Source organism: Oenanthe melanoleuca, chromosome 9 (assembly GCF_029582105.1).
Source record: "Oenanthe melanoleuca isolate GR-GAL-2019-014 chromosome 9, OMel1.0, whole genome shotgun sequence".
Classification (NCBI taxonomy): Eukaryota; Metazoa; Chordata; class Aves; order Passeriformes; family Muscicapidae; genus Oenanthe; species Oenanthe melanoleuca.
The window spans coordinates 17,072,303-17,099,948 of NC_079343.1; the positions used below are offsets into that span (position 1 = coordinate 17,072,303).

General features: G+C 39.1%; 1 protein-coding gene across 5 annotated transcripts; it reads left to right on the top strand.

Annotated features, from left to right (window-relative positions):
- The first annotated feature begins 1,182 nt into the window (after positions 1-1,182).
- On the top strand, positions 1,183-27,276 carry ECT2 (epithelial cell transforming 2). Of its 5 annotated transcripts, none has more exons than XM_056499167.1 (25): positions 1,222-1,298; positions 3,692-3,849; positions 4,837-4,919; positions 5,021-5,113; positions 6,025-6,207; positions 6,751-6,840; positions 7,145-7,252; positions 8,352-8,425; positions 8,551-8,681; positions 8,818-8,933; positions 9,106-9,168; positions 9,549-9,771; positions 11,291-11,427; positions 12,114-12,233; positions 13,266-13,334; positions 14,248-14,358; positions 15,242-15,338; positions 16,039-16,120; positions 17,050-17,128; positions 17,313-17,432; positions 18,691-18,829; positions 19,745-19,899; positions 21,837-21,944; positions 22,541-22,687; positions 25,900-27,276. In XM_056499167.1, the coding sequence occupies exons 2-25, from the start codon at positions 3,720-3,722 to the stop codon at positions 25,987-25,989; spliced, it is 2,748 nt and encodes a 915-aa protein (XP_056355142.1). In that variant the 5' UTR covers positions 1,222-1,298; positions 3,692-3,719; the 3' UTR covers positions 25,990-27,276. The 5 variants fall into 5 exon arrangements, with proteins under 5 accessions (XP_056355145.1, XP_056355142.1, XP_056355143.1 ...); XM_056499168.1 differs by having other exon boundaries at positions 4,840-4,919; XM_056499172.1 differs by lacking the exon at positions 25,900-27,276 and adding an exon at positions 24,274-24,582.
- The last annotated feature ends 370 nt before the right edge of the window (positions 27,277-27,646 follow it).

Here is a 27,646-nt window from a genome sequence, read left to right on the forward strand (position 1 = left end):
CCCTGGTTCCAGGTGTGGGGGAAATCTGGCTGAAAAGGACTGAAAGGGCTGAAAAGGACTTTTAAAAGAGGGCAGAGAAAGGAAAGAGCAGTGGAAAAGCCAGTGGAAATTGGCCTGGCCTGGAACTGCAAAATGATCGCCCAAGTGGGTACTTAAGGGTGAAAAAAGGATCTCAAGTAAGGGTAGATTTTGACTGTAAGTTATTATTGAAACCAGTCAATGTGAAATAAAATAATTGTAGAGTTGTGTAATAGTGTAAATATTTTGACACAAGCATCAACATTGATGAAAAACAAAGTTTTTCTTCCAAATCATAATAAGTCAATGAACTTTTACAGGTGCTGGATCAGTCATGAAAAAGCCTGAATTGAAAATACTTTTTGTATTAAAAAAAAAACCTGGAAGATCTAAGAACGCAATTTGACAGATAATAGAACATTTTAGAAATAGAAAATATATCTCTCAATATTTTTACATTGGGAGTTTACATTTGCAGTGAAACCTTGTGCTAATTGTCCAGGATGCTGAGCCCCTACAACAGAATTCCTTCCTGTACCAGTAAGATTTGATATTAGAAAAAATTAAAAATAAAAGGACGGTTTAAGCATTTCGCATAATTAATTTGTTTCGGGGCTGGTGCCGTGGAATCAGCTGGTTGATTTTCATCTTGACAAGTCGTGTTTTCCCGGCAACTCCTGTTTCCTACTGAACTGATTATTCTGAAACTCAATATAGAGATGCACACCGATATCTTTTTTTTATTTATTAGCGGCTTCACTGTTTTTGTGGTGACCACAGCGACTTTCTGCTGATGCCCTGGACTGGTGTGAAGGGCTCTGAGGGCTCTGAGGGCAGCGCCACTCCCGGCCCCCCCCGCTCCATCCGGGTCTCTCAGGGCGGCCGTTGGGAGCGTTCAAACCCCGCGGCAGCCAATCAGCGCAGAGAGTGTCCCTCCCGGCAGCCAATCAGAGCAGAGCTTGTCCCCCCGCCCACCCAACAACCTGCGCTCTGTGCCGCAACCAGCGCTGTGCGTCTGCCCAGGAAACCTCTCACAGCCAATAGGAGCTCGCTCCGCCTGAGTGGCAGGTGCAGTGACCAATCCGAGAGGGACAAGGGCGCAGGGCTGGCCGAAAAGGAAGGGCAAGGGGGCGGGGCATCTCGCGGCCGTGGCGAATGAGGGGGAGGTTTACAGAGGGGCGGCGGGGCCGGCAGCCAATGGGCGGCGGTGTGGGTGCGGCGGCTCGCTTTTTGAATTGGCGGCGGCCGCTGATGGCGGATGGCGGCGGGTGGCACCGGCGGTGAGGGGGCAGCGGGGCCGGGGGTGCGGGCGGCTCGGAGCGGGGCTGCTGTGTCGGGTACCTGTGGGGTTTGCGGGCCCCAGCGCTGCTCCGGGGCTCCTCAGGCCGCCGGCCGTGCTCCTTGGGCAGGGCGGAGCCCCGGCCCGCCGGCACCTGCTGGCCCGTGAGGGGAGAGGCGGCGGCGGTCCTGTCCCGTCCCGTCCTGTCCTGTCCCGTCCTGTCCTGTTCTGTCTCCGGCCACCTCCCTGCACAGGGCTCGGGACCCTTACTGGGTGGTTCCTGGTTAGGGACATGGGAAATGTGGGAGGTGTTTGCTGTCCTTTCCGGGCTTTCCTCAAATTACTGGAAGGTCATTTCTGAGTGTGATGCTGTGGGGGGCATTAGCTCTGCCTCAAGTCTGTGATGGAGTTCTGGCTTTTGCTCTTTATGTGAGGGAAGCCTGTTTTGTTCGTGTCTCGCTGTGCTGTTTGTTCTCTGTATCCTGGTACTTTCAGCCTGTAAGTTTAGTGACAAATATTGTTATGATTATATGGCTATTAAAATAAGGAATTTTTTTAAATACACCCAGGATGGAACCTCAGAAATAAATAAATTGGAAAATCCATAAAGAAAATCAATGCCCAGACGAAAATTATGGGCTTCTTCAAGTATGTGGTGAAGTTCTTTCTAAGTTCATATACAGGTTATTTGGTATAGTAATAACCATACTGATGTCTCAGACTTCTAAGAAGTAATCTCTAGGATTTAAGTTTAGTTGTACCTTTAACTGGAGCACTTGTTTTCTTTTGAACTTACATGTAATTGTCCTTGTGGTAATCATTATTAACAATGTGGTTTGATTCTGCCAAGATTGTGCTTCCCTTTACCCTGACTGCCAAAAAAATTGGTAACTGTATAACAGTTCCTGGTGGTGACATTGTAATATTCTGGCTGGGTGATTCTCCAAAGACTCTTTTGGGTTACTCTCTTGTCTTGCTCTGTCTTAAGCTGCTCTGGGAAAAATTAGATGGGTGACTGGGACTTAAATCTAGGAAGCTTAATTCTGTGAATGTGCACAGCTGTGTGTAACCTGGAAACTGAAACTAAGGTGGCCAGTCTGGTAACTGAATGTGTCTAGAATAATCATAGATTTCTAGTGTTGATTATTGCTCATTGCTGTATTGGGAACTTGTGTGTTATGAAGATTTGAATCCTTTCCCCAAGTCCCAGATGTGATCTCTGGAAGATAAAGCCTTTTCTGTATTGCTGGTATGCCAAAGTGCCCATTGCTTTTTGTCTTCTGACTTACTTTGCTGTGTAATAGGATGGTCATTACACAGTTTGAAAAATAGTATGTGCTGCTCTCATCAAGAGGCCTCTTTCAGACAATGCTCTAGTGCAGTATTGAAGTAGCTGCTGTTTTAAAGGGGCATTTACAGTTGCAAGAACATTTCAGTTAAAGTGCTACAAAGGGTTGTTATCCAACAGCAGTTTGTGCAGCTGCTGCTCCAGGTGACTTCTGCTATCACTGTGCAAACACTGAAATCTGGGTGTGTGATGAATCACAGGACCTGCACCCTACTTGCCTCGTGTGTGACAGAAAATGTGCTGCCTGTTGGGCAGGTGTCTTAGAACAATCTTTGTGGTGCAGGATTTGGGTTGGTAGCTCCCAGAAAATAGGGAGAGTTAAGGATTCTGCCTTTCCAGTAGATGACAAGTCTGATGGGCAGGGAGACCCCGATCCATTCTGTTTGAGAAGAGAGAAGGCCTTTATCTGATGATGAAAGAGTGCTTCTACTCTATTACAGTTAATGCAGGACAATAGATCAGACCATACAGCTAGACATATATGTATATCAACTTTGCAGAGACTTTCAAGCTTTTTTAATTTTTCTAAGAGTAAGTAGTCCTGGCTCTACTCTCTGGGTGCTCATTTCTAACCACAGTATCTCCAGCCAGTTCACCTGAAAAATCAGATTTTAGCAAGATGTTATGCTTATCCTAGTTCTTATTCTAATGTTTCAAATCAACAATGCTAATTTCAGTCTCAACTGTAGCTTATAATAGTTTGTCACTGAAAGAAACAAGTGCTTTTAGTTTGGTGCTTTGTGGTTAAGGTTTTTTAAATGACCACTTGAGTTTGTACTTGCCTGTGCTCAGAGCTGAAATTCCCTCTCTGCAGCTCTCTGTGCAGGTAAATTAGAGAACCATTTCTGTAACAGCTTTGTTGTCAGTCCTTTCTATCAATTGTGTTACTCTTGATGCTCTTTCAGAGCTGCTCTGTCAGTGAGTGAGAGTCCAGCAAGAGCCTAAATGTTTTGTTTTCTGAAATCACTTCTGACAGCCTTGGTCATAGGTCTCTTATGAATGAGCATTTTGCACCTGTAACTGGGTTTGACCTCTCTACCTTCCAGCTGTTGAAGAAAGAAACAAGGCATAATCATGGCTGACAACAGTACTCTGGTGTCTGAAATTGGGAGGAGCCTCTTGGCTGATTCTTCTGTTCTTGATTCAAAAATTATAGAAACCTCCAAAGAGAATGTATTCCGTGCTACTGTTCTGGATGCTGAAGGTAATGGGGGAAGTTTATTTCAAGACAATTTGTTTTTTGCAATGACTGATTACTTTGTTGGTATTTAGTAGTTTTGAAAAACCTGAAGTACTTTGAACTCCAAAGCTGTATGTAGAGTAGGGAAAAGGGTGTTGATCTGGAATCTTTTCATTAAGAAAATTTGGAGTTACAGTCCAAATTGAATGAATTTTCTGGCTCTTGTACAGAAAGCTGTCAGTTCCATTTGATGCCTCTTCTGTGGGATAAATCTCTCCAGGTGACAGTTTGACACCAGTGTTTGGAAACTGCAGCTGCTCTGTTGAGTACAGTGTTGTGGACAGATTAATAGGTATAAGGTAAAGAGGTGGAGAGATTGATAGAGCCCAAAATTAATTCAAGAACAAGTCTTGAAATTAAAGAACAACCATCCATCTTTTCTTCTAAGGTAGTAGCCAAAATCTGCTGATGGTCTGTTGATGCAGATGGAGGCAACACTTGTTCTTCCTCCTGATATTTTGAAGACTTATTAATACATGGAAAAAAAGAACAAGGCATCTAATTTCACTTCTGATAGTCTTGGTAACTGCTCAAGTTACCATGAATGTAATGAACCTTGTCAACCAGGAACACAGAAACTAGAAAAGATACCAACTGTCTATTTTCTAGCAAATCTTTGTATCTAATTCTGGTAGGAGCATTAAGCCTATAATTTTTTGGGGTTTTCTTTTGCTTGTTGTCTTTTTTCCTTCCCACCCCTTGATTTACATTTTGCTTTGATTGGTCATGAATTTCAGATTCATGTTTCATCTCATACTAGAAAGTTTGGGCTCTAAGTCAATTTGGTATGCCTTAATTAAAGGACACTCTTCTTGAAGTAACATTTATTTTATGGATTGCTCCTGATAAGAAATCTTGAAAGACTGTATTCTTCTATACATTATTGCTTGATTTAGACATAGCATGGATTTTTCTGCTAATATACAAATATTATCTTTGCTTCTCTCTAAGCAGAAGAAATGCCTCAAATAGAAACAAGAGTGGTTTTGGTTCAGGAAGCAGGGAAACATGAGGAGCTTCTGACAGCCTTGGAGGTATGTGGGCCTGAGATAAAACAGTCACTGGAAGGACATGTTATGCCTACAGACTTCTGGTACCCAATTTGCTTCTGTACTAAAGTTTTCCTCTTCCACAGACCATTAAGATAATGGAAGTACCTGTTATAAAGATAAAGGAAAGTAGTCCTGATAAATCAGAAGAAAAACTAATAAAAAGTATTATTCATATGGTATGTCATGCAATTCAGCACATGTAATTGCATGCAGCATGTTACACTTCACTGGGACTGAAATGTGCACACACTTTAATTCAAATTAATTTGGTATAATGCTCATAATATATTCTAATGGTTCTGGTGGTGTCACAGCTCATCAAAATTAGCACTTTTTTAGAATATGGAGTAATACTTGGAGCTCTTACCTAGTGGTGTTTTCTAACAGGGGCAGCAAAATACCCATGGGGACATCCAACTGCATGCTTGTATTCAGTCACACATAAGTTTGTGCTATGAACTGACTTTGTAATTGTTTATGGGCTGCTCTTTCAATTGAAAGCTGCATTTAAACTGAAGTGCAAGAAATGCTTTTCCATTTCTTGATGTGAAAAACAGAGATAAAAGTTTGGAATTTATATCTGAAATTGGAATGGACCAGATTTTTTAACCTCTTTAAAATATCAAACAATCAACAAAATCTATTTTCATTCTGTAGATGTTCTGCAGCATGGAGCTTGCTGTTGCAAACTGGATGCTGCTTTTTAGTAGCATCCCAAAGTACCCAAAGCTGTTCTGACAGTCTGAAATTTCATTTATCTTTTGAGCTTAGGGTGTTTTTTCTGTCTAGCTACTTCCAGTGTTACATTATTAGTGTGAACTGATACGTAAACTGCTAAAGCAACCAGAATTTTGATTCTTCAAAAGCAGGAATTAGTTTGACATTCAGTCTTAAAGCATGCAGCAGTTCATAGCTCTTCTTATGCTAGAGAAGAGTGCATTGCATTCAGCTTTCACAAATCCTAACTCTGTCTCTGAAATACAAATCACACATTTTTCTAATGGTTCAAAATAAACATCAGTTGAATTTTACACTTGTGCAAATATGTTGCCTGAGTAATGCTTTCCCTTTCACCCTATGCATCAAGGAAATTAAAATGCCCTACATAAAGACAGACACAATAGAAGAGCTTGGAGATTCAGATTCCCCAGAATTTGAGACCATCTTCGTTGTGTCAGACTTCCAAGCTCCCGTCTTTAGCAACCTGTGCAAGGCAGATTGCCGAGTCATCGGGCCGCCAGTCGTGCTGCACTGTGCACAGAAAGGAGAGGTGTGTACTTCCTGCTGAAATCAGAGGAACAGCTCCCTGCTGCACTGAGCTCTGAGAATTCACAGTAAAGTCTCTCCTGCTCTTCCAATCACTTATAAACATTCCTAGCAAGAGAATTTTTAGAAAAGCAAGTTTCTGATGCTAGGAACAGAATATCGTGTATAGTGAGAGAGCACAGGTAGACAGAAGGCTACAGTTGCTGCTGTAGTTGTGGGAGTTGTTGATCACTGGTTGGGATTGTGCCATTAGGAAAGTCAGCATACAAATGATTCTCCAGTAGTCACTTTATATTTCCAAAAGTTGTAATGTAGAGCAGGTGGATTGGGGAGGAAATAAAAGGATGGAGTGCTACCTGTTGGACTTGATAAAGCTCTAGTTATTTTATCAGCAGGCCTAGAGCTAAGGTATAACTGAATACACAGACCTGGACTAGTCTCTGATGCATTTTTAATATTAGAAATGGCAGTAATGTATTAAAGGTAATGTGAAAACTTTAATGGGAGCACTGTGCTGTTGACTCACAAGCTTTCTTCTTGTTTTCAGCCTTTACCTTTCTCCTGCCGTCCACTGTACTGTGCAAGTATGTTGAACTTGGTACTGTGCTTTACAGGATTCAGAAAAAAAGATGAGCTAGTAAGTAATTTATTCTTCTTTGGATTGATAAAACCATGTTAAGTATATTTTCAAGATACTCTTCTGCTCCATCACCCGTAGGGTTTAACCATGGCTTAAGCTTGCATGGGGAGAATGAATTGTTTGTTCTTTTGATGTATAAGCTATATCTTCTGTTGAAGTGAACAAGTTGTTTTAAGAACAGATCAGCGTATTTCTATTTCTGGACATTTAATGTAATCTTCTGTAACTTGCTTTATAAATCACTTTTGTACTGAACTCACTCTTCAAAAGATAATGAAAACTTTTCATCTTCATTTTTCAGATTAAGCTTGTGACCTTGGTTCATCATATGGGTGGAATTACTCGAAGGGACTTCAGCTCAAAAGTTACTCATCTGGTGGCAAACTCAACACATGGAGACAAATTCAGAGTATGTAAACTTGAGTTGGTGTTTCACAGAAACCTTTGGAATTTGGCTCTTGTAGACTGTTTGTTCATTATATTTTAGCTCAGAAGCTGCTGTTTTTTCCTCTACTAAAGCAATAACTTGTAATGGTGAATTCATCTCTGTCTGGCTCAATGTTGGCATGTTTTTGTCTCTGTGGGTGATCTAAATAACATAAATTGGAAATAGACAAGTATAGTCAATAACAAGGTGCAAAATAGTTAAATATTGTTTCTACCAGTAGTTAAGACAGCGATGAACAAATGTCTGCTTTTGTCTGTCCAAACAATAAACTTTAAGGTAACTTGCAAAAAAAATTAGTCCTTAATTAGTGCATATATTAAAAAAATTATTTTTAACTTCTTATGGGTGAGGATTCACATATTCCTTTATGCATAAATAGACATGAGTGCTTTTTCTTTTCTGGCTCTAAAAGGGAATAATTTTGGACACTTATGTTCAGTTTAGAAGTAAATAACAGATTGTAGGTTTTTGTATTATTTAATATGACATAGCAATGTCTGTGCCCCTTGACTCTCCCTTGTTTGAATTATTGGAAGGATGTTGCTTTTTTTTTGGTGTTTGTCTTTATAATCTTGCAGTTGGAAGAGAAGTCCTGCTTTCTGTTTAAACAGTCCTCCTTTCTGCCAACTCAGAGGAGAAAATGTAGGAAAACTGTACAATCTCTCAAGCTGCCATGGCAGTTACCTTTCAAACAGTCACTTTCTCTTTGATAGAAGCAGGATGGGGTGTTTTTCTTCATACAAAGTATCAAAAGAGAAAAGAAATCCCATATTCTACTGGAACAAAGATTTGATTTTGTGTGAGTGATGAAGGATATCAGACTAACAAAATGGTACACTTTTGAGGAAATGTCAAAATAGCTATTGATCTGATCTCCTAGTCACTGAATTCATACATTCTAACTCTGGGGAGCTGCAGTTGGATATGGCTCTTGAAGGAATATATTCACTTTCTGCAGTATCTGTCTTTAAAAGTAACAGGAAGGTTACAAGTTTTTCTTGATGTGGGAAAGATTTAAATGGAAATATTTGGTACAACTTATGCTTTTCCTGTTTTGTAGATTGCTGTAAGTCTTGGTATTCCTATCGTGAAAGCTGAGTGGATTTATAAGGCATGGGAAAAAAGGAATGAAATGTAGGTTTTTATTCTCCTTCATCCTTTACCTTGCATCCTGTTCACCTGAAATATTGTGAGCTCCTGCTTAAGTACTGACATTAATCACTTATTAAGTGACCTGTTGTGCATCTTCTTTCTTTCAGTGATTTCTGTGCAGCTGATGATGACTTTAGAAACCAGTTCAAGGTTCCTCCCTTTCAGGATTGCATGTTAAGTTTCTTGGGATTCTCTGATGATGAGAAAGCTAACATGGAAGAAATGACAGAAATGCAAGGTTGTTGTTTGTGAAAACCTGTGGGAATAATGGGGTGGAGTTTATAATGATCGGTGCCACAGAACTGCTAAGTGAGATACTTATTTCTAACAAAATTATTCTTTTGCTAATTTGGTTTTTTGTTTTTTTTGTCTAGGAGGACATTATTTACCAGTTGGTGATGAAAGGTGTACACACTTGGTGGTTGAAGAAAGTACAGTAAAAGATCTTCCGTTTGAACCTTTAAAAAAACTTTATGTTGTAAAGCAAGAGGTTAGTGCTGAAAACTCTTTAGAGAATGCTGCTATGTAGAACTGTCTCTGTCTTATTCTGAAAAAATATCTTCCATCCCAGCTCTAGTACTATTACAGATTATTTTGAATATTTTTAGCTTTGGGTGAAGCTCTGTAATGGGTTTATAAATGTGTTTTCTTTTTTCCTGTAGTGGTTTTGGGGAAGCATTCAAATGGATGCCAGAGCTGGAGAGTCCATGTATTTATTTGAGAAGGTATGTTGAACACTCACACAATGCACAGCATATTTTGGTGGTAAAATTAGCATGCAATGTAGTGTGTGTGTGGGGTCAGCGATCAGTTGGTTTAAAGCAGAATTTAAATTCCAGATAATCCATTATAAATTTTATACATAGAATACTAATTTGGAATAGAATTTTTTTTTTCTGCTTCTCAAAAGTTTTACTTTTAGTCAAACAAAACACTACTGTGGTTTGTATTTTTAAAAGGAGGGGAAAGCTTCAATTTTGTCTTAGCTTTCCTAAGAAGTTTTCTTCTATGTTGTTTGTTGATTTCTGTAATTAACTAATCTCTGCACTGAGTTGAGCTGGACACAGAGGACAAACCCACTGAGTGGAGTTTTCTTTGCCTGCAGTCAGAGAGCCCTGACTTCAAGAAGTCGGTGTCGCTGCTTTCGCTGAGCACTCCCAACAGCAACCGCAAACGGCGCCGCTTGAAAGAGACTCTGGCCCAGCTGACCAGGGAAACAGACATGTCCCCCTTCCCTCCTCGGAAACGCCCCTCAGCTGAGCATTCCCTCTCCATTGGCTCCTTGCTGGATATTTCCAACACTCCGGAGTCAAGCACTGCCAATGGAGGTAGAGCTAAAGCCTTCCATTCAGCCACAAGTAGAGTGTTTAACAGCTCTTGCATGCAAGTGGAAATGGTGGTGGTAGGAAAATCTTACAGCTTCTTTCTTGCAAAGTAATTCCAGGCTTTTGCCTTTTCAAAGTGTGGAGGAAAAATTTGGAGTGAAGAGTTCATACACAGGCCAAGCTACCTCTTGTCATCACAGTAAGCATTTTCATATCTGAAGGAATAGATACAGAGGTGATAAATAGGAAGTACAGTTGAGTGTTACTCCAAAATGTTTAAAATACTCTGTTGGAAGTCTGCAGCAAATTAGCAGCATAGTCAACAGTAAATCATCTAAAATACTCTCCACAGGATACTTGGAGGGAGAGAGGACAAAGATTCTTTTCTAGGAGGTAAAGGGAAAATTCCTGCAGGGCCAACTCCTAGATCTTTGAAATGTTCTGTTGAGGCAACACCGTTTGTGCCAGCAAACTGTCATGTCTAAAACTTCACAAGAATATAAATCATCAATTGGTTTGGGGTGAATGGACAGTTTTAAATATCTCTGCACATGGCTCTTGTGAAGAGAGGAACTGCAAAATTTTGGGTTAGTCAAAAGCTGATACCCACAAGTGTTTTTAAAAGGTCTGTTTCTATCATATGGAGGAGGCATCTGGAGCTACTGCTCCAGCTACTGCTTTAAAAAGGCAAACTCAAATCACATAAGAGCTCCCCGTGAGGCATAACCTGTAAGTGATAATTCAGAAGGAATTCAGGGAAGATCAGCCTTCTTATATGATGGTAGTGCTCTGGTTACCCCTGGTAGCAGCAGTCAGTCTCAGAATGTGCTGCTTTGGAAACAACATAGAAGGTACTTCATTATTAACTATGGAAGTAATGAGCTTTGATATCAAAAAAGTCAGTATAGGTCTCTGAGATCCAATACATGAGCAAGTATTTAAAACTCATGAACTGTTCCTGGACCACCTTGACTTTAGCTTTAAGAGAAATTACTTTCTTGAGCCTTTCCTCTTCCTCCTATAGGATGGGTGGAATGTGAGTGTGTGCAAGGGCTGATTTTAGTCAGTGATTTTGAACTATACACCTAATGCAAGGATGGTAGGCAGCTGAGAGATAATTGTTTACATGGCAAAGTGAAAGTAGAAAAGCACTTCTGTACTAGTGTATAAATAATGTTCAGCACCTAATCCTTGCTTCCTGCTATATAAGGTACTTATAATAAGGTCAAGTCATTGACCTGTCCATAAATGGCTTATTAGTTTCAGTCTAATTTTGAGGAATAATATATTACTGTTGTTTTATAAGTAGGCTGTAATAAAGAGAGCTAATGTCTTGAAAGAGCCCTGGTAACTGCAATACAGTTAAAAATACTGAAGTTTTGTGGTTTTTTTTTTTGTTTTGGTTTTTTTTTTTTTTTTTTTTTTTGTTTTTTTTTTTTTTTTTTTTCCTTTGAGGGTGAGATTTTTAAGGGACTCTATTGTAATAAAGCTCTATTTTCTTTTGGGAATATCTCTTTATCAGAAACACCAAAATCCTGTGCAAGACCTTCCAAAAACTCAACTCCTCTTCCTCTCAAGCAGTCTGCAAGATGGCAGGTTGCAAAGGAATTGTATCAGACAGAAAGTAACTATGTTGATATTCTGACAACAATTATTCAGGTAAGATGGTTTAAAGCCAGTCCAGGTCAATTGTAATAAAATATCCAATGTTTACATCAATTAGTATTTTCAAGCTGTGATCTGCAGGCTTTTGCATCAAAGCTTCATAGGAAGATGGCACTATTAACAGTCTCGTGTAATTTAACTGACATATAAAAATACTCAGTTTCAGGTTGGAAAATACAATTTCTAATCTGGGATCTGCAGTGGTATTGCAATATATATGGAAATGAAATTGGAAGTGTCAGGAACTTCATGAGTGATTATTTAGATATTATTATTAGATTATTATTATTTAGATATTCGTGGCAGAGGGAAAAATCTTTTTTTTTTTTTTTTTTTTTTTTTTTTTTTTTTTAATTATTCCAAGAAGAGCAGAATAGCAAACAACTTACAGGAAGAGCTTAATTTCTTGAAAGTTTATTTCTACTGCAGCTGATTATCTACTTAAAGAATGACCCAAGATGTGTGTGAGTAGAAAGAGATTAGAGGGGATTATGTTGTAGAGATGTATCAAACTAAGTGTTTGTGTCTTCAAGCCACTCTCCAAAACCCACTCTTGCTGAATGGAGATCTCAAGATTTGACTGCAGGAAATGATGATCTAGAAGGAAAACACTGTTGCTTTCATAACTATTTCTAACACAATGTTTCCAGCTAACTTTTTTTTTACTCTTAATTTATCAGTTATTTCAAGTTCCATTGGAGAAGGAAGGACAGCTTGGGGGACCAATCCTTGCACAGGAAGAGATCAAGACCATATTTGGCAGCATTCCAGACATTCTTGATGTGCACACTAAAATCAAGGCAAGCTGCACCTTCTCCTCTGCAGGGGAAGCTTTCACAGAGACTTTGAATCTTTTCTGCATGTTTTCAGTTGCATCTGCTGGGCTGGACTAGTATAAACTCTTCCTGATACCTACTCTTTCAAATAGTGGCATTTTCCTATTCCTGTCAGCATTTCATTGTAGGCTTTTAAAATAGAGAGACTTGCAGGCTACCTGCAACTTGGTGCTTTGCTTGTACAGTTTTTGTTGGTTTTTTCCAACCAGTGGGGTCCAGTCTGGTTAATCACACAAGGTATTGATGTGTACCCAGTGAGACAGGGATGAAAGTAGAGCTGTGTGTGTCTGTCAAATTGGAGTCACCTGCAGCACTCAGTGCAGTCAGAGTTGCTTTGATGTAGGACTTGTGTTTTCTTTCATCTTTGGTGTTATAAAGATATGAGCAGTGGCAGCAGCAAACCAATATTAGTGATAAATCCTTTTCACCTAAGGTGAATCCTGAACCTTCAGCTGTGCCCTCCTGTCTCTCTTATTATCTGATGGTGATTGAGCTTGATCCTTATCAAGCTCACATAGGCTTAACAGGCTTGGTCTCACTTTCCTTGGCAGCCTGGTGTAGCAAGTAAGTGGAATCTATCCTAGTTCTATTTCAATCCTATCTTATAGACTTAAGTCCTAGATAAGTTTTGCAGTCTTAATTAGAATTGGTGCAACTGTGTTCTATGTGTCCTTTTTCAGTATTCCTTTGGGATATGTTGTGTATTGTGTTGGGTGCAGTAATGTCATTTGCTGCAGAGTTGGCTACTCCTGACATGCTGCCAGGCTCTACTTGCATTGATTTACAGCTATATCTAAATATTCAGTAAGCCAGAGATCTCTTGTTTTCAGCCCTCAGTAGATTGGAGGGGTTGAATGTGAAATTGTATACAGCTTTTAGGTTTGCCTAAAAGGTCAGCACAAAAACACACCTAATGATGTGTTTGGCAAAATACTGATCCCATTTAATGTCTTTATGCTCAGCTTGCTTTCTCCCCCATCCCTGCATATATTCTAGGAAGACCTGGAAGATCTTATGATAAATTGGACTGAAAGCAAAAGTATTGGTGATATCATTCTCAAATATGTAAGTTCCTGTTTTTCTTTATGCTTACAAGTATTGCCTTACAAACAATCCACTTCTAGGAGCTAGCAAACACAAGCAAAGCACTGCTGAGAAAGAGCTCCAACTTGTATCATTGTCTTTTTTTATTTAGGCTTTTCAGTTGAGTTAGGTGATACAATCCATGTCAAGTTTGTGTGTCTGTTCACTGGTATAAAGGATTAAAACTACAAATAGCTACAGATTGAGAACTGTCATTTGCAACACTACAGACATGCTTTTACTCAGATATTAAAAGCCACTTCCTGGGCCCTTAGCCATCTGCTGCCTCTGATCAATAGAAAAGAACTAGGAAAAAAATTTTCCACAAAAAATTGTGTTTTCTTCAAGACTTGAAACATATAAGTGAATAAGGAGTCCTGTGTAGATCAGGAAAGCTAAGTCTGGGACTGAAAAGTATTTTAACATAAATAGGCTGCTAGGTATCTTGTGATTTTGCTGATCTGATGATTTTGAGACAAATAGTCCTTGTCATTCAAAAGTTATCAGTCTAAGGTATTGCTTCTGGTGGCTTAAAAGGTGATTGCAGTAACTAGTGAAAATACCTGTCTGAAATTTCCAAAATTCTCACCAAAAGCCTCTTGCTAGGTGAGAACCTGCCTCCCACTTGAGTTGCTCAGCAGCTTCTAAGATTGTCCCATGTTTGCATGATGCTGGTGAGAGCAGCCTGCATTTGATCAGCAGCACCAGTCTGGGGCATCTGGCATGCAAAAATGTCTTAACTTGTTCTGAGAACACGTATGGGTTTACAACACATTTTTTTATTATTCTTTATTGCAATGTGCCTTTGAGCAGCTTTGTATGGCTCAGGGCATAGGAACATATGTACAGTGATACAGAATATGTAAAGCAGAGCCCTAACAGTTGTTTCTTTCAGTCAAAAGACTTGCTGAAAACATACCCTCCATTTGTGAATTTCTTTGAAATGAGCAAGGAGACGATTACAAGATGTGAAAAGCAGAAACCAAGGTTTCATGCCTTCCTAAAGGTAAGTGTCTGCAGAACTAAGTCTATGAGCAGAATATGGGAACTGTTACCATGTTCTACTGAATGTGAAAGAATGGAAGAATGTGAAATTTTGAAAGCTTGAAGGAATGAGAACATGTCTTGGTGAGACAGAAAAAGGAAGGACTTGAACTTCAATCCCTCAAGCTCCTCATAAGACTCTTTCAGAAAAAGCCTGAGTTGCTCCTCTGTTAAACAGCTTTCAAGGTGATTTGATTACATGCATATGTTGCTGGAAAAAGTTCCTCCCATATCCATGTCTTTTCCTTTCTGTAGAGATAACTGGAGCTGCTGTTTTGACTTGTCCCCTCCCTGTGTTTGTGAGACTCATATTTCTGAAACAGCTTTTAACTTTCCTTGGGCAGCTGTGAAGCTCCAGGGAGGTAGAATTTCTCAGCCTTCCTGTGACTAATGAATAGGAGACTAACAGGGGAGATCTAACAGGAAGATGATCTTCAAAGAAAGTTATCTGAAGATGAGGCTTAAGACTCTTGATCTCTTCAGATATGTGTGTACTGTTAATAATGCAGTGTAGCTTTAACTCATATATCTAAATAGTCAAGTAATCACACTGACAGTTTCAGCTCATGTTTCCTGAGGGACTAGGAATTGCATCCAAATACTGATATCTAAAAGATGGGGAATAAATAAGGGAACAGGCCATCCCCAGTCCCACTCCACATTAGCAGCTGGTTTTATAATGTGGTTTTTAACATGCTCTGTTAATGATTGTGGTAAACAAGTCACACTTGCATAGCAATGCTAATTTCAAGGAAGGCAGTTTTTCTCTCATCTTGTGCTTTTCTTGTGTATATGTGTAAAAAAAAAAAAAAAAAACCAAGTAAACATTATTTCTTTTTTCCCAGATAAATCAAGCTAAACCTGAATGTGGTCGCCAAAGCCTTGCTGAGCTCCTTATCCGTCCTGTTCAAAGGCTGCCCAGTGTTGCCCTACTACTAAATGGTAACCTAGCCATGTAATTTTTATTTGTTTGTCTGTGAAGGTGTTAAAACCACAAGATGATGTCTTTTTGTCATCATTAGCAACAGCTTTTCTCATTTAAAAGAAGCCGGATTATATGAGCTAACCATGATCCCTGGCAGTCAGTGAGACCCACTACTGAAGGAAGCATAAATTCTGACTAAATTCCACTTGTTCATACATTTGTATGCAGGATATAGATAGAGGAACAGTTTGCACTGACAATTCTGTCTCTTCAAACAAGAATATAATTGAGATTCAAATGAAACTAACATAAACTAGAGAGCAATTCATATTGACAAGGCTCACAGTTTCATGTGTTCCACCTGGTATCAACCAGTTGCTGTAATAATGATTTTGTTAAAAAAAATAAATCCACATTGCCCTTTGTTTCAGGTAGAAAAATACTTCTGTGCTTGTCTCTGCACTTCAATTTAATTTTTTTAATAGTTTAAGGGTTTGGTTTCTGTATTGTAGGTGGGTTTTTTTCTTAATGAGATATCTGGACAGCTTCTGTTCAGCCTAGTTCCTCACTTAATCAGTGCTACTTAGACTCCAGAGTGGGTACATCTGATTTCTTCAGTCAGCTTAACTCAGTTTAAATTTGAATTTTTCATATTTCTTTTCTGGTACTTGTAAGATGTGTGGATTTTTTAATTTTTTTAATTTTTTTTAATTGTAGATATTAAGAAACATACAGCAGAAGAGAACCCAGATAAAATAACTCTAGAGAGAGCTATTGAATCATTAAAGGAGGTGATGACGTAAGTCATGTTGATTCTATGGAACATACTGTTAAACATACTGCATTTAGATCCCTCTGCTCCTCCTAAATTGTCAGTGTTATGTTGCCACAAGGAACAGTAAGTAAACATAACTGTAGGTGTTCTTCAGCCTCCTTTTGGCTGCTGTTGTCACTTTGGTGTTCTGTGCCAGAGCTCCGAAGGAGTCTGTGACGTTCGCCAGCACTTGCACCTGAACCTTTGCTGACCCCCTGCCTCAGCAAGGACTGTCCCCAGTCTCTTGTTCTGTACCAACTCTTATTTGTGTCTCTTCCTTTTGGAATGGAAGAGATGGGTTTTTTCTTTAAATCTTACTTCTATGCATATATCTACTGATATTACAGACTTTTGGTGGGAGATTGGTTTTTCTTCTGGTCTTGTATTAGCTCTTCTTGGCACTGTTCCATGAGCTAATTAGCTGAAAGCTGAAGTTGTTTAGATTGTGAGTCTCACCTCTTTTGAAGTGTAGCGTATGTCTCCAGCAACAAGAACTCCTGCATTAATTGGATAAATGTTTGTCCAGTTTTAACAACAGCTTTTAAATTGTAAGTATTCTTGTATCTGCTTCTTGGTGAGTCTTGATTTGGCGGGGGAGACAAAATGCAGGCTGTAAAGAACTGAGTTGTGTCAGTCTCTGGTTTAAAGTCTTGCAAGGCAGGGGAGGGGCATTCTGTTTTAACTGATTGGTATTGTCAAGTGTTGGGAATGTGACAAGAATAGTATTCTAGAGCTGAATTTTCCTATGTGATTTCATGTGGTGTTTCACTATTTTTTCAGGGAAATGTGGCAAGTGCTGCTGTATAAATTCTCTCCCTGAATGTTTAGCTTTATTATTTTTTGTATGCCTTAAATTCAGTGCATCCATTTACGGTTTCTGGGTATTGAAGATTAATATAATATGCTTTCCTTAGACACATTAATGAAGACAAAAGAAAAACAGAGGCCCAAAGGCAGTTCTTTGACGTCGTCTATGAAGTGGATGGATGTCCAGTAAGTAATTCCTCCAAAGCTGCAGATCTGTTAAATGACTGCAGTACTTTGTTCCCTTTGCAAAAGTGTGAGGCTACAATGCAATGGTGCTGGTTTAAAGAGATTGCCAGTGTTAAGCTGTAAGCAAGCAGTAATCCAGCCCTTGAACTAAATGCTTAATGAGCTTTTTGCTTGTGTCATTTAGGCCAATCTCCTGTCCTCCCACCGCAGCTTGGTTCAGCGTCTGGAAACTGTAGCACTTGGGGACGACCTCTGTGACAGGGGAGAGCAGGTCACACTCTTTCTGTTCAATGACTGCCTAGAGGTAAGATGACTATACCAGTACATCTCATGAAGTGACTTGTAAAAGGCTTGACACTACACATGAATATAAATAAGTAAAATTTAAGAATTTTTGAGGCAGAATTCTAAGTCACAGACTGCTGATAGGTCAACACATGCTGATGTTTCCTTTCCATTAACTGCTGTATAAGCCAACATAGTTATTAGTAAGTCATGTCTGCATAGGTGGGAGGTGTTAATGTAGCCTTTAATGTCTTGGAGCCAGAGTAAAAACATAAAAGCAGCTTAATATGTTAAAAAGTGTTTATCTGAATAGCACTTTGAGTAGCACGAATGGATGAAAAAGTGCTGGAGTCTTTGGCTCATCAGGTTGTTTGTCCTTTTAAAGTTGTATATAATGTGAGTGAATAGCGGGCCTTGGTAGATCTGTCGGTTCTTAGGCTACCAAAAAAACCTCAAAATCATAATAAATGCCTTAAACTAAAAATATGTTAGGAAGAACTAGAGGGGAAGAATAATCTAACTGGGTTTTGGAGACTAATGTGGAAAAACTGAATTTATAAAGGACATTTTCATAAAGTACTTGTTGCTGTCTGCAGCAGTGAAGAACATTGTAGAAGACCAACTCTAAAATAATTCAGAATTAGTGCTGTCCTAAGCAGCACTTAGACAAAAGCCTGTTCTTGTGACTAGTGATGAACTCTCTCTGGGAGTCGACTCAGTTTCATCACTTCTTGTAAAGGAAGGGAAAATAAAACCACTTTTAATAAAGCTTCTTGGCTTGTGTCTTGGACAAGAGACAAACAACAAGTACCTTACATGTTTTTATGCAAAGCCTGCTCAATGACTGCATGCATAAGCAACAGCAAGTGATATTTCTAGGACATAACACACCACACCTTAAGTTGGTTCATGCATATAGATGTTGTCTTTTGTTTAAATCTAGGCTACCTTGTGGTAGATTTCAAAGGATCCTTGTTTGTTATGCAGGGTAGAATTGAGGTCTGTAAGGCAAAATTACTTCCTCTCTAGGTATTTTTTAAAAATTTATTGGTTTTTTCAGCTGAGTGTTTTGATGCCAAGTAACAAATATTGCTGGGCCACTTGGGCTGTTGGCAGTGAATAGTGAGATAATTGAGTTCCTTTTAGATTTATGTGGCAGAGTAACAAGATTTTCTGTGTCTTCTTAGATAGTAGAAGGTAAAAAATAGAGAAAGGAAAGAAACAATGGCAAGAGATATTCCAACTGACCCTTCCTATTCTATTCTATTTAACCGCAGATTGCGAGAAAACGGCACAAAGTTATCGGAGCTTTCAAGAGCCCCCATGGCCACACAAGGCCTCCTGCATCTCTCAAGCATGTTGTTCTCATGCCTCTCTCCCAGATCAAGAAAGTCTTGGACATCAGGGAGACAGAAGGTCTGTGTATTTTGAAGTGCTATGGTAGCTAATTAAAATGTGTTTCAGAGTGTGAAAGGGAAGCTCCGCTGTTGTGGGATGAAATGCTAAGGTGTGTTTATTGTATGGTGTATTAGGTATATGATTTTAGTAAAAGCTTGTGTTTGAATCTCTGTATGAACTTGAGAATTCCTGGTACTGATGCCTTTTGACTTTTCAAGAATGCTGCAGGATGCTGAATTTGGCAGAACTACTAGATGGCATTAGCATAAGCCAACCAATTGGCAGTGTGAAATAAACAGAGTTAAACACTTGACAGCTCTGGATGTACAAAATAAAAACCAAACCTCAGACTTCAGCCCAGAGCATTAGACTGGCCAGGGAAAAGTGCTGTTGGTGTGAAACCAAATTTTCTTTTAACTGGTGATGATAATGCTCAGGAGGAGCTGTGCTTGGCATCTTAAAAGATGACTTAATTTTTCTGCCTGCTTTGTTGTACTGCTCTAGCTTTGGTAGTGACATACAAAGAATCTAGTCACACCAATTTCTAGATTTCTATCCTGGCAAGATTTGATGTTTCACTGTAAGTGATGATATGCACATCATGTGTTCTGCTTTATGTTCTCTGAAGCACCTGAACATAGAAACCCAATTAAGAAGAGAAATGGCAAAGAGGAATAAAGCTAAATAATCAGCTATTGCCTGAAATGCTGATTGCAGTCTCTTGATGATGGCTGTGGACAGAACTCTGCTCTTGCAAGTGATACAACAACTATTGTGTCAATAAAGACAAAATCATCGCCCCAAACCATGTCTGTAGCTCCAGCTCCTGGCAGACAGAGGGTTGACCCTTCTGAAAATTTCCCCCTAAATTATATGAAAAAAATCATTATTCTTTTTATTAACTCCTTGCTTTCTTTTTTTAATCAACTGTAGATTGCCAGAAAGCTTTTGCCTTAGTTGTGAGGCCACCTACAGAACTCAACAACAAGCTGCTCAGTTTCCAGATGACAACTGAAGACCCTCGCAAGGAGGACTGGCTGAAGACGTTGTGTCGGCACGTGGCCAACACCATTTGTAAAGCAGATGCAGTAAGTACTCTGGAGCCATGCTGCTGATTGAAACATTTCCCTCTTTTGGGCTTTAAGCACCTGAAGCACAAGAAGTTAATAGTGGACATGCCTGAGGTAAAGTAGAGCAGAAAACATTTGTGCTAACATGTCTGCAAGTAAGTGGTTAAAAGGCAGAAAAGGAAACAGCCTGGAAGTTAGTCTGTGCAGAAGCTAAGTAGTGCTTAAAAATCAAAAATTATTTGTAATTAATTTGTGGTGGTGAAAGGATATGATTCAACTCTGCACTGTAGTTCTAACAAGAATTGTTTTCAGCTTGCTTCTTTTACAGCTATCTTTGAATTTACAATCCCAGTGTTGTTGATCATTTGTGTTAGATTAACTCTGTGTTAGGTTGAGTTCTTTGCTCTACACCTTATCTGCACCATAATGCAAGAGACATGAAGCATCTTCCTCCCATAGACAGAAATCTATAACCTTAAAAGGAAATAAGAAAATCTGAAATAAAGGAGGCACTGGCCTTGCCACATTTCTAGAAATTCAGCATGTGGGCTTTCTATAGTCAGAAACTCACTAATCTGAGGAGTAGATCCTCTCCAATTACAGCAAGAGGCTTTCAGTTAATGTTTTAATTATGTAAAAGTGTGCATATCAGTCATCTCAATTTGCAGAAAATATGTGCAGTATAGATAGCTGAAGCAACTTGGTGTAAAATAGAAATGCTTTATGTTCTGCAGTGTATTCTTACAGTACAACATTTGGTTGTGATTTTTAAAGGCATGCTTGTTACAGGAGAGGTAATTAAGTATGAAAACAGCATCTTAGTTTTATTTTGTGTGCCTTATGATCTAAGGACTTAGGAATAAGAGACTTGGGCTTTGTGGTTTCCCTTTTAGGTACTGAGTGGGAAAAGTGCTGATGTGGAAGTGTTAATTTACTTTAGTCTGTGTGTTGCCTATCTTCAGTATTTTGTGTCATGTATAACTTGGATTTTTAATAGAAATTAAACCTTTGTGTAATAAAGGTATCATTCCCTCTTGCCCCAAGACATTCAGAATCACACTCTGACAAATTGTAACCTACTTTGCTGAATCCCATTAGTTGTAATTTCTGAGCCTATTGCTTTGTACCAATTATATAATACTTCTTTCTTGCTGATTTAAATGTCAAATTGAGCTTCAATTTAAGCACTTTTGCCTGGTTTTAGACTTCTAGAGCATTATGTGTATGAGATAATATCGACTTTGCCACCTGGTGGCAGCAAAGGCTTTGGCTACTATTCCTTAGGTCCTGGGAATGGCCATAAAGATCCTGACTGGGGTCTTTCTGAGGTTTTAATTTTTTTTTTTTAATGTAAAATGTATTTTCTCAAAATGCAGACAACAAAAAAAAAAAAACCAAAAAAACAGCCTAGCAATTTCTCACTCTCATGTGTGCCCCCTCTGCCCCCCAGGTTTTCTAAGTAGGTCGCCAGAGATTGCTTTGCACATGCTGGAGTTTAAGAATGAGGCATGAAAAGACCCCAAAACTCGTGGCTGTTCTGCAACATGTATTGCACTTAAGCTGAAAGTCTTTAGTCTTATTGTTTGACAGCTGGAGTTCTCAAGATTTCACTTCAGAAATGTGCTAGATGTGTCAGTGGAATAAAGCAATGTTTATCTTGGAATCCTCCCTAGGGATGCCTCAGAACTACTGCCTTTAATTTGGTCAAGCCTGGACTTGAAACTGAATCAGACAAACTGAATGTAAAACTACTGATGAAGTGCTTTCACAAACTGATTGTACCAGCTTTAGATCTAATGAAATAGTTTGCAAATAAATAGCTGCTGGACTATATAAAGAGTTAAATATGGAAGAATATGGCAACTAAACCGTCTAAATCTGATCTAATGGACTAGAAAACTGTATTTTGGCAAGTGCTGATATTTGACCATTATTAAGATTATTTTTGTCTACAGGAAAATCTCATTTATGTTGCTGATCCTGATTCAGTGGAAGTAAATACTAAAGATATGGACAGTACTTTAAGCAGAGCATCCAGGGCAATAAAGAAAACATCAAAAAAGGTAAGATAGTATAAAGGTAGTGCTTTTTATTCAGAGAATTGTGCTGGGATTCCTCTTTGAGGTGGTTTGTAGTATTTACAGTAGTGACAGGAGAAACTTAATCTGCACTAAAACTCTTAAATATAATCTCCTTAAAGAAAGAAGGTGAGGGATGCTTAAGGTTTTGGAATATCTGTATATACAGTCTTAAGTATTACAGCCATAACTATTATGTAGTCATTTTTGAGTCTGTTATGGAACTTATGCTGTTTAATACTTTGAGTCTTTTAAATATAATGCAAAATTGAGAGTGACTTAAAGGAAGGGGGGCTGACTGTGCAGGACTGAGGGATGTGGGGAAGCCTTGGTGACCAGACCTTGCTTTGACTTCTCCCTGGATCTCTTCTCTCCTCTCTCCCTCCTGTGTTGTCTCATATTTGGACAGAATGAGACGAACAAGGATGATGGGGAGCCTTTAAAAGTCAGTTCACTTTAGGTGTGGGTGTTTGGCTGGTTGTGATCCAGCCACCAGCACTTGATACACATCCTTGAGATATTCAGAATGGTAGCCTGCATAAAAGTAGTTATTACAGCCTGGTTTTTGTCCAACTCCTCAGGTCACAAGAGCCTTTTCTTTCTCCAAAACACCCAAGCGAGCTCTGCGCAGGGCTCTGATGTCTCACAGCGCCACGGAAGGGCGGAGCCCCAGCTCTGCTAACGAGAGTTTCATCGGCAGCCGCCTGACCAGCACCTCCTCCCTAGCGGTGAGTGACCTGACCTGCAGGGCAGGGACGGCAGCTTCTCACATCTCACTCCTCTCTTGTCTGCTGCTGCTCTCACTCCAGCAATTCCAACATCCACAGTGGGGGAAAATTAACTGCATTCATAGGGATGTTGTTTTCAAGAGCTGTTTAATGGGAAGCCTTAATTGCTGAAAATGCAGAAAATGCACTCGAAACTGGGAGTAGCCTTAGACATTTAAGTTGAAAAACCCCACCAGTCTCTCTTGCTCAGGATGGAATATGTTTCCTCATCTGAGAGAGTTTCAGAACAAGTCTTGTATTTGTTCATGCTTTTGATTTTTGAGCACTAAATAGAAATGTGATGTGCAACCCTGAATAGTATGGTGAATGTTTCAGTCAAAGTAGTGAGATTACAGATGTCCTGGGAAACAAACTGGGAAGGAAGGGTAGAAAAACATAAAGACTTGCAGGCAGCAGCATCTAAAACAACAGGGGAATTATCTCCTTGTAAATGTTTAAGAAAACTGGATAAAATAAAATATTGTTCTACATATTGCAGCTCTTCTGCTATGCCTGGCTGCCTGTTGCAGCTTTCTTCTGCTACATTAGGCCAAACTCAATTTCCTAATACAGTCTAGTAAAGCAGACTAGATTTGGAGGAATCTTTTCATCATCTTAGCTTTTTATTATAGCATTTGAGTAAATTTGATGAGTAAATACCTACTTCTTAGTCTGTAGTATGTGGGACATAAGGCCAAGAAAAGCAAATGCTGTTCATCTTTCTACTACTGACTGATGTGTCAGTACTTTAACATTGAGGTAATTCAGTATGTTTGAGTGGCCATTAAATTGTACAACATAAAGATATAGCCCTGCTCTCCCACATGAGAAAATATGAAGCAGTAAGGGAGGAAGGATCACAGCAAACTCCCTTGCTTTAGAGGAAATTAAAAAAAAAAATAAAAAAATCTGTCAATGAGGCTATAGCCTAGTTTTCTGTGGAGAGATTTTTTTTTTCCTTCTATTATTATTATGGAAACAGTTGTTTTTGCATTCTAATTGTCTTTGTTTTCATGAAGCACTGCATCTCATTTCTCATCAACTTGCAAGTCATGTACTTTTCTTTTTGTGCATATCTACCCCAGACAAAAATACTTGTTTTCCACAAAATCTTAGAAAGTTGCAAAACCATGTTCCTGTTTCAGATACTTCTCAGAGCTCTTGCACCTCTGTGGTAATAAGCTGTAGCTTGGCAGCAGATCATGTTGTGTTTTTTTTTTTTAACCAATGTCACACACCACTAAACTTGCATAAAGCCTTTTTGGCGCAATGATAATGTTGAGGGGAAAAGAGGTTTGGATTCCAGCCCCTCAAGTTGGAATATCAGTGCAGTTGTTGATAGGAAACTAAAACTGCAGGGAACCTGAGTCCATTAAGAGTCAAACCTGTTATTCAGACATATTGTTTTATTTAAATTAAATCCTGGCCTATGATCATGTAGGAATTTTTTGGGGTAGAAAAAAAACCAGAGTAAAAACAGCAATAAAGCTTGGATGCTTGGTGGTTTTTTTCCTGTTTGAGCTAACTCAAATCCTTCCTAATTGTAGATTGCTCGTTCCACTTCCACGTGCAGCCTAAGTGGATCTGCCAAATGTGCTGTTAATGTCCATCGCTCCAGTTCTATTGATTGGAGCTCTCAGAATTCCAGGCCTGGACCTGTGCAGTGTCCTGGCTCTCCAAGTACTCCTCTTTCAAATGCTGTAGAAGCAAAAGCCTCTTCCAGCTTGGAGAGCTTAAATGGTCATGCCTTGGACAGACCATGTGCTTTCCCTGTCACTGCTGCCACTTGTGCTGATTCTGGAGATGAAAACCAGCATGGTTCTGGGAAATTCTGTGCATCAGATCCTGACTGAAGTGAGCAAGAAATCCTGAGTTCTCTAAGCTAAGAGAGCATGGTACAGCTCCAATGCACAAAGGGCTTCAGATGGTGTTGGGTTCTTCTTTAACATCCTCTAATGCACAGGGTTGGAGTCAGCACTCACATGTGGTTCTGTTTCTGGTTCTGGGTGCAAACTGATTTTTTCACAAACTTTTAGATATAATTTTTGGAGGTTTTTTCTCAATTGACATACGGTTAAATTCTTCACTGTTTCAGTTCAGTTGTCCAAATGGCCATGTAGCTCACTGGCCAGAGTTCTGAGGAATTTAATAACTTAAGCTGCTCAAGACTTCCTTGCAACCATATTACCTTTGGTTTTAGGTTTTTGTTATCTATCTGTAAATAAAAAAAAAATCTGATATAAAATACTTAAGTCTAATAAGAGCTGCTCTATAAAAGAGGAGTTTAGGGTTAAATTTTCAGATATTGCCAATGACTGCAAATGGAGGACATGCCATAAACAGGCATAGGGTTTATTCATAGTGAGGTGTGTATATCCTTACCTGCCCAAAATATCCCTATTTAAAAGATTCTTGAAGTATGCAGGTGCACAAGCTGCCTAACTACCGTGACCTGTTGATGTGCTGAGAAGCTTGGCTGGCTGTTAAGAGCAACAGAGGATTGCTTGTGAAAGTATCTTGAGGTCTAATGTGGAAAGAATATAAAATCTCAGCTAATCCAAAGAGGTTTACTTTTAGTGCTACATATTGATGTGTTGGTTTCACTGTAATTAAGTCTCAGAAGCAGCTTATTCTCCAAGCATCAGAAAAGTCAGCTTCTTGCCTAGTGTGTGCCCATCCAGGCACAGCTAAAGCAAGCTCTGACAAATCATTGGGATGTCGGCTGCCTCCTGCAGCCAAGGAGACATGTGTTCAGCATCTCATTTGGGGCTCAGAGCTGGTGATAATACAGAAAGTTGTAGGATTGGAGGGGGAGCTCTGTTTCTCTAAGAGATTATCACAGTGTATCTTGCCTTCATTTTGGAGGGAGATTATTACTGCAAAAAGTGATGCAAGATGTATACTAATACTTGTTAAAAGCTACTCTTCAAAAACATATTCTTGCATTACAAATCTCAAGGCTAGTAACAAGGGAAAAAAAAAATCTTTCTTCTGCAGTTTTAAAAATGTGTTAAGTTTCCTGTTCAAACTCTAGAAATGCTGAATCATTAATTTAAAAAGCTGCCAATCTTCAAGATCACACATGCCTTGTAGGATATGTCAAGGTTGAGAAATGACTGCTGCACTATCAAGATTAGCTCATAAATGATCATAACTTTTTTTTTTTCCACCAGGGTGTTCCTTCTCCTTCCTTGGTCAGCCTTCCCTCGATCTTTGAAAGGAGGAGTCACACCTTAAGCCGATCAACAACCCACTTGATATGAGGCAGGTGGGAAGGACTCTGCTCTGTGGGAGTGACTGACAAAGCAGGTGGCTGGGCAGTGACCTGTTACTGACATCAATGGTACCTTAGTCATTAGCACTTAGCAATGATTAGCAAAATGTTAGATAACACTAGGTAATCACAAGGGGGTTTAGTTGTGTTGCAGCAGACCAGCCAATCAGTGGAATAAGTAACTTGGCCTTCATTTAAACACAGTGTTCCCTTGCACAGATTTATTTCCTTGCCAGCATAACTGAAACATCTTCTTCGATGGAAATTGTCCCCTCCAGGCACTAAACTGGTTTGTCAGATCTTGAAATGAAGATGATGATCACATAATTTACTGCTAGTTTGGATGACTCTTATGCTTGCCTAACTTCATCTACTGGCAGAGCACTATAATGTTTGAATTGTGGATTTCTTAAATGGAGATACATTATGAAGTACCTGACCTTTCAAGTATGACAGTTAACCTGTTGTACAGCTGCTTATTCCAGATATTTTATAAATGTAGTTGTTTATAATAAAATAGAATTGAGTTTTGTGATTATGATCTGCAGCCTTATTGTAACACAGTGGTATGAGGAGCTTTGACCACCAAAAATGATCAATTGAATTCTTCATCTTGCTTTGAAGTGGAAGTCTGAGGAAAAGAATTACCCTCGTGTTTAGTAGGGTTGTTAAAAAACCAAACCCCCACACATTCCCCATACTTGGTTAACAAATCATTATTTAATACATGGGATTATTGGTGTAATAATATACCAGTATATATAGGACACTGTAACTTCAGGGTCCAATTTTGGTGTGTAAAATTTCAGTGTACTATTCCTAAGGCTTTTAGGCTTTCTCATGTCTTCCTCTAAAACTCTGTCTTCACTTCTGTCATCTCTGAACAGTTTGTACCCTGCAATGCACTCTCACAAACTATCTAAATATGTGAATTTCTGCATTTCATTAACAGTTCAACTGTTGGTATTAGCAGGAGTTCACAACTTCTGGTTTCTTTTTAACCACCTGTGTTTTGTCTTGTATCTATTCGTAACTAGTGATGCTTTTGAATGTGTCAGACTGCACTGTTTTTTATATCTTTTATTGCCAATCTGAGCAATGTAAATAAACTGTTTAAAATAACACTGCTTCTGGCTTTGCTAAACAAGCTTTTATGAAAGTTTACTTTTTTATATGGGGGGAAAAAAAAAAAGCATTGTTGGGCTCTAGCCTACAACTGTACTTTGATTATCTATGTAGTTATTCCTAATAAAGTATACCACTTGATAGGCCTGAATCTTTTTTTTTTTTCTTAATATATTCATGAATCTCCCCTGCATCTATGTGTCCAGTTCATGGTTTGTTTCTTTTTTTTTTTTTTTTTTTTTTTTTTTGTCCTTGTCCATCATGAGCTGATTATGCACTGACACTTCTATCATGAAGTGGCTCTAGAAAATAAACTATTCAATAAATACTGAAAATCCAACAACAGTTCCAGGTTTATGTTCGTTTTTTTTTTTTTTTTTTTAATAACTGGAAGGGTATCTTCAGCCTGGTAACTTCTGTACAAACTTACAGCACTATCAGCTTTAGTACAGTGCTGAGTCCCCCTTCTCTCCAGCTGTTGCACATCATAATGGAGGAACCAGTTCTGCCTGGTCTTGCTA

Coding starts and splice junctions, on each gene's coding strand:
- ECT2 (XM_056499172.1), top strand. CDS start 3,720: ATGGCTGACAACAGTACTCTGGTGTCTGAAATTGGGAGGAGCCTCTTG. Junction 3,850..4,836: donor TACTGTTCTGGATGCTGAAG/GTAATGGGGGAA, acceptor CTTCTCTCTAAG/CAGAAGAAATGCCTCAAATA. Junction 9,772..11,290: donor GTCAAGCACTGCCAATGGAG/GTAGAGCTAAAG, acceptor TCTCTTTATCAG/AAACACCAAAATCCTGTGCA.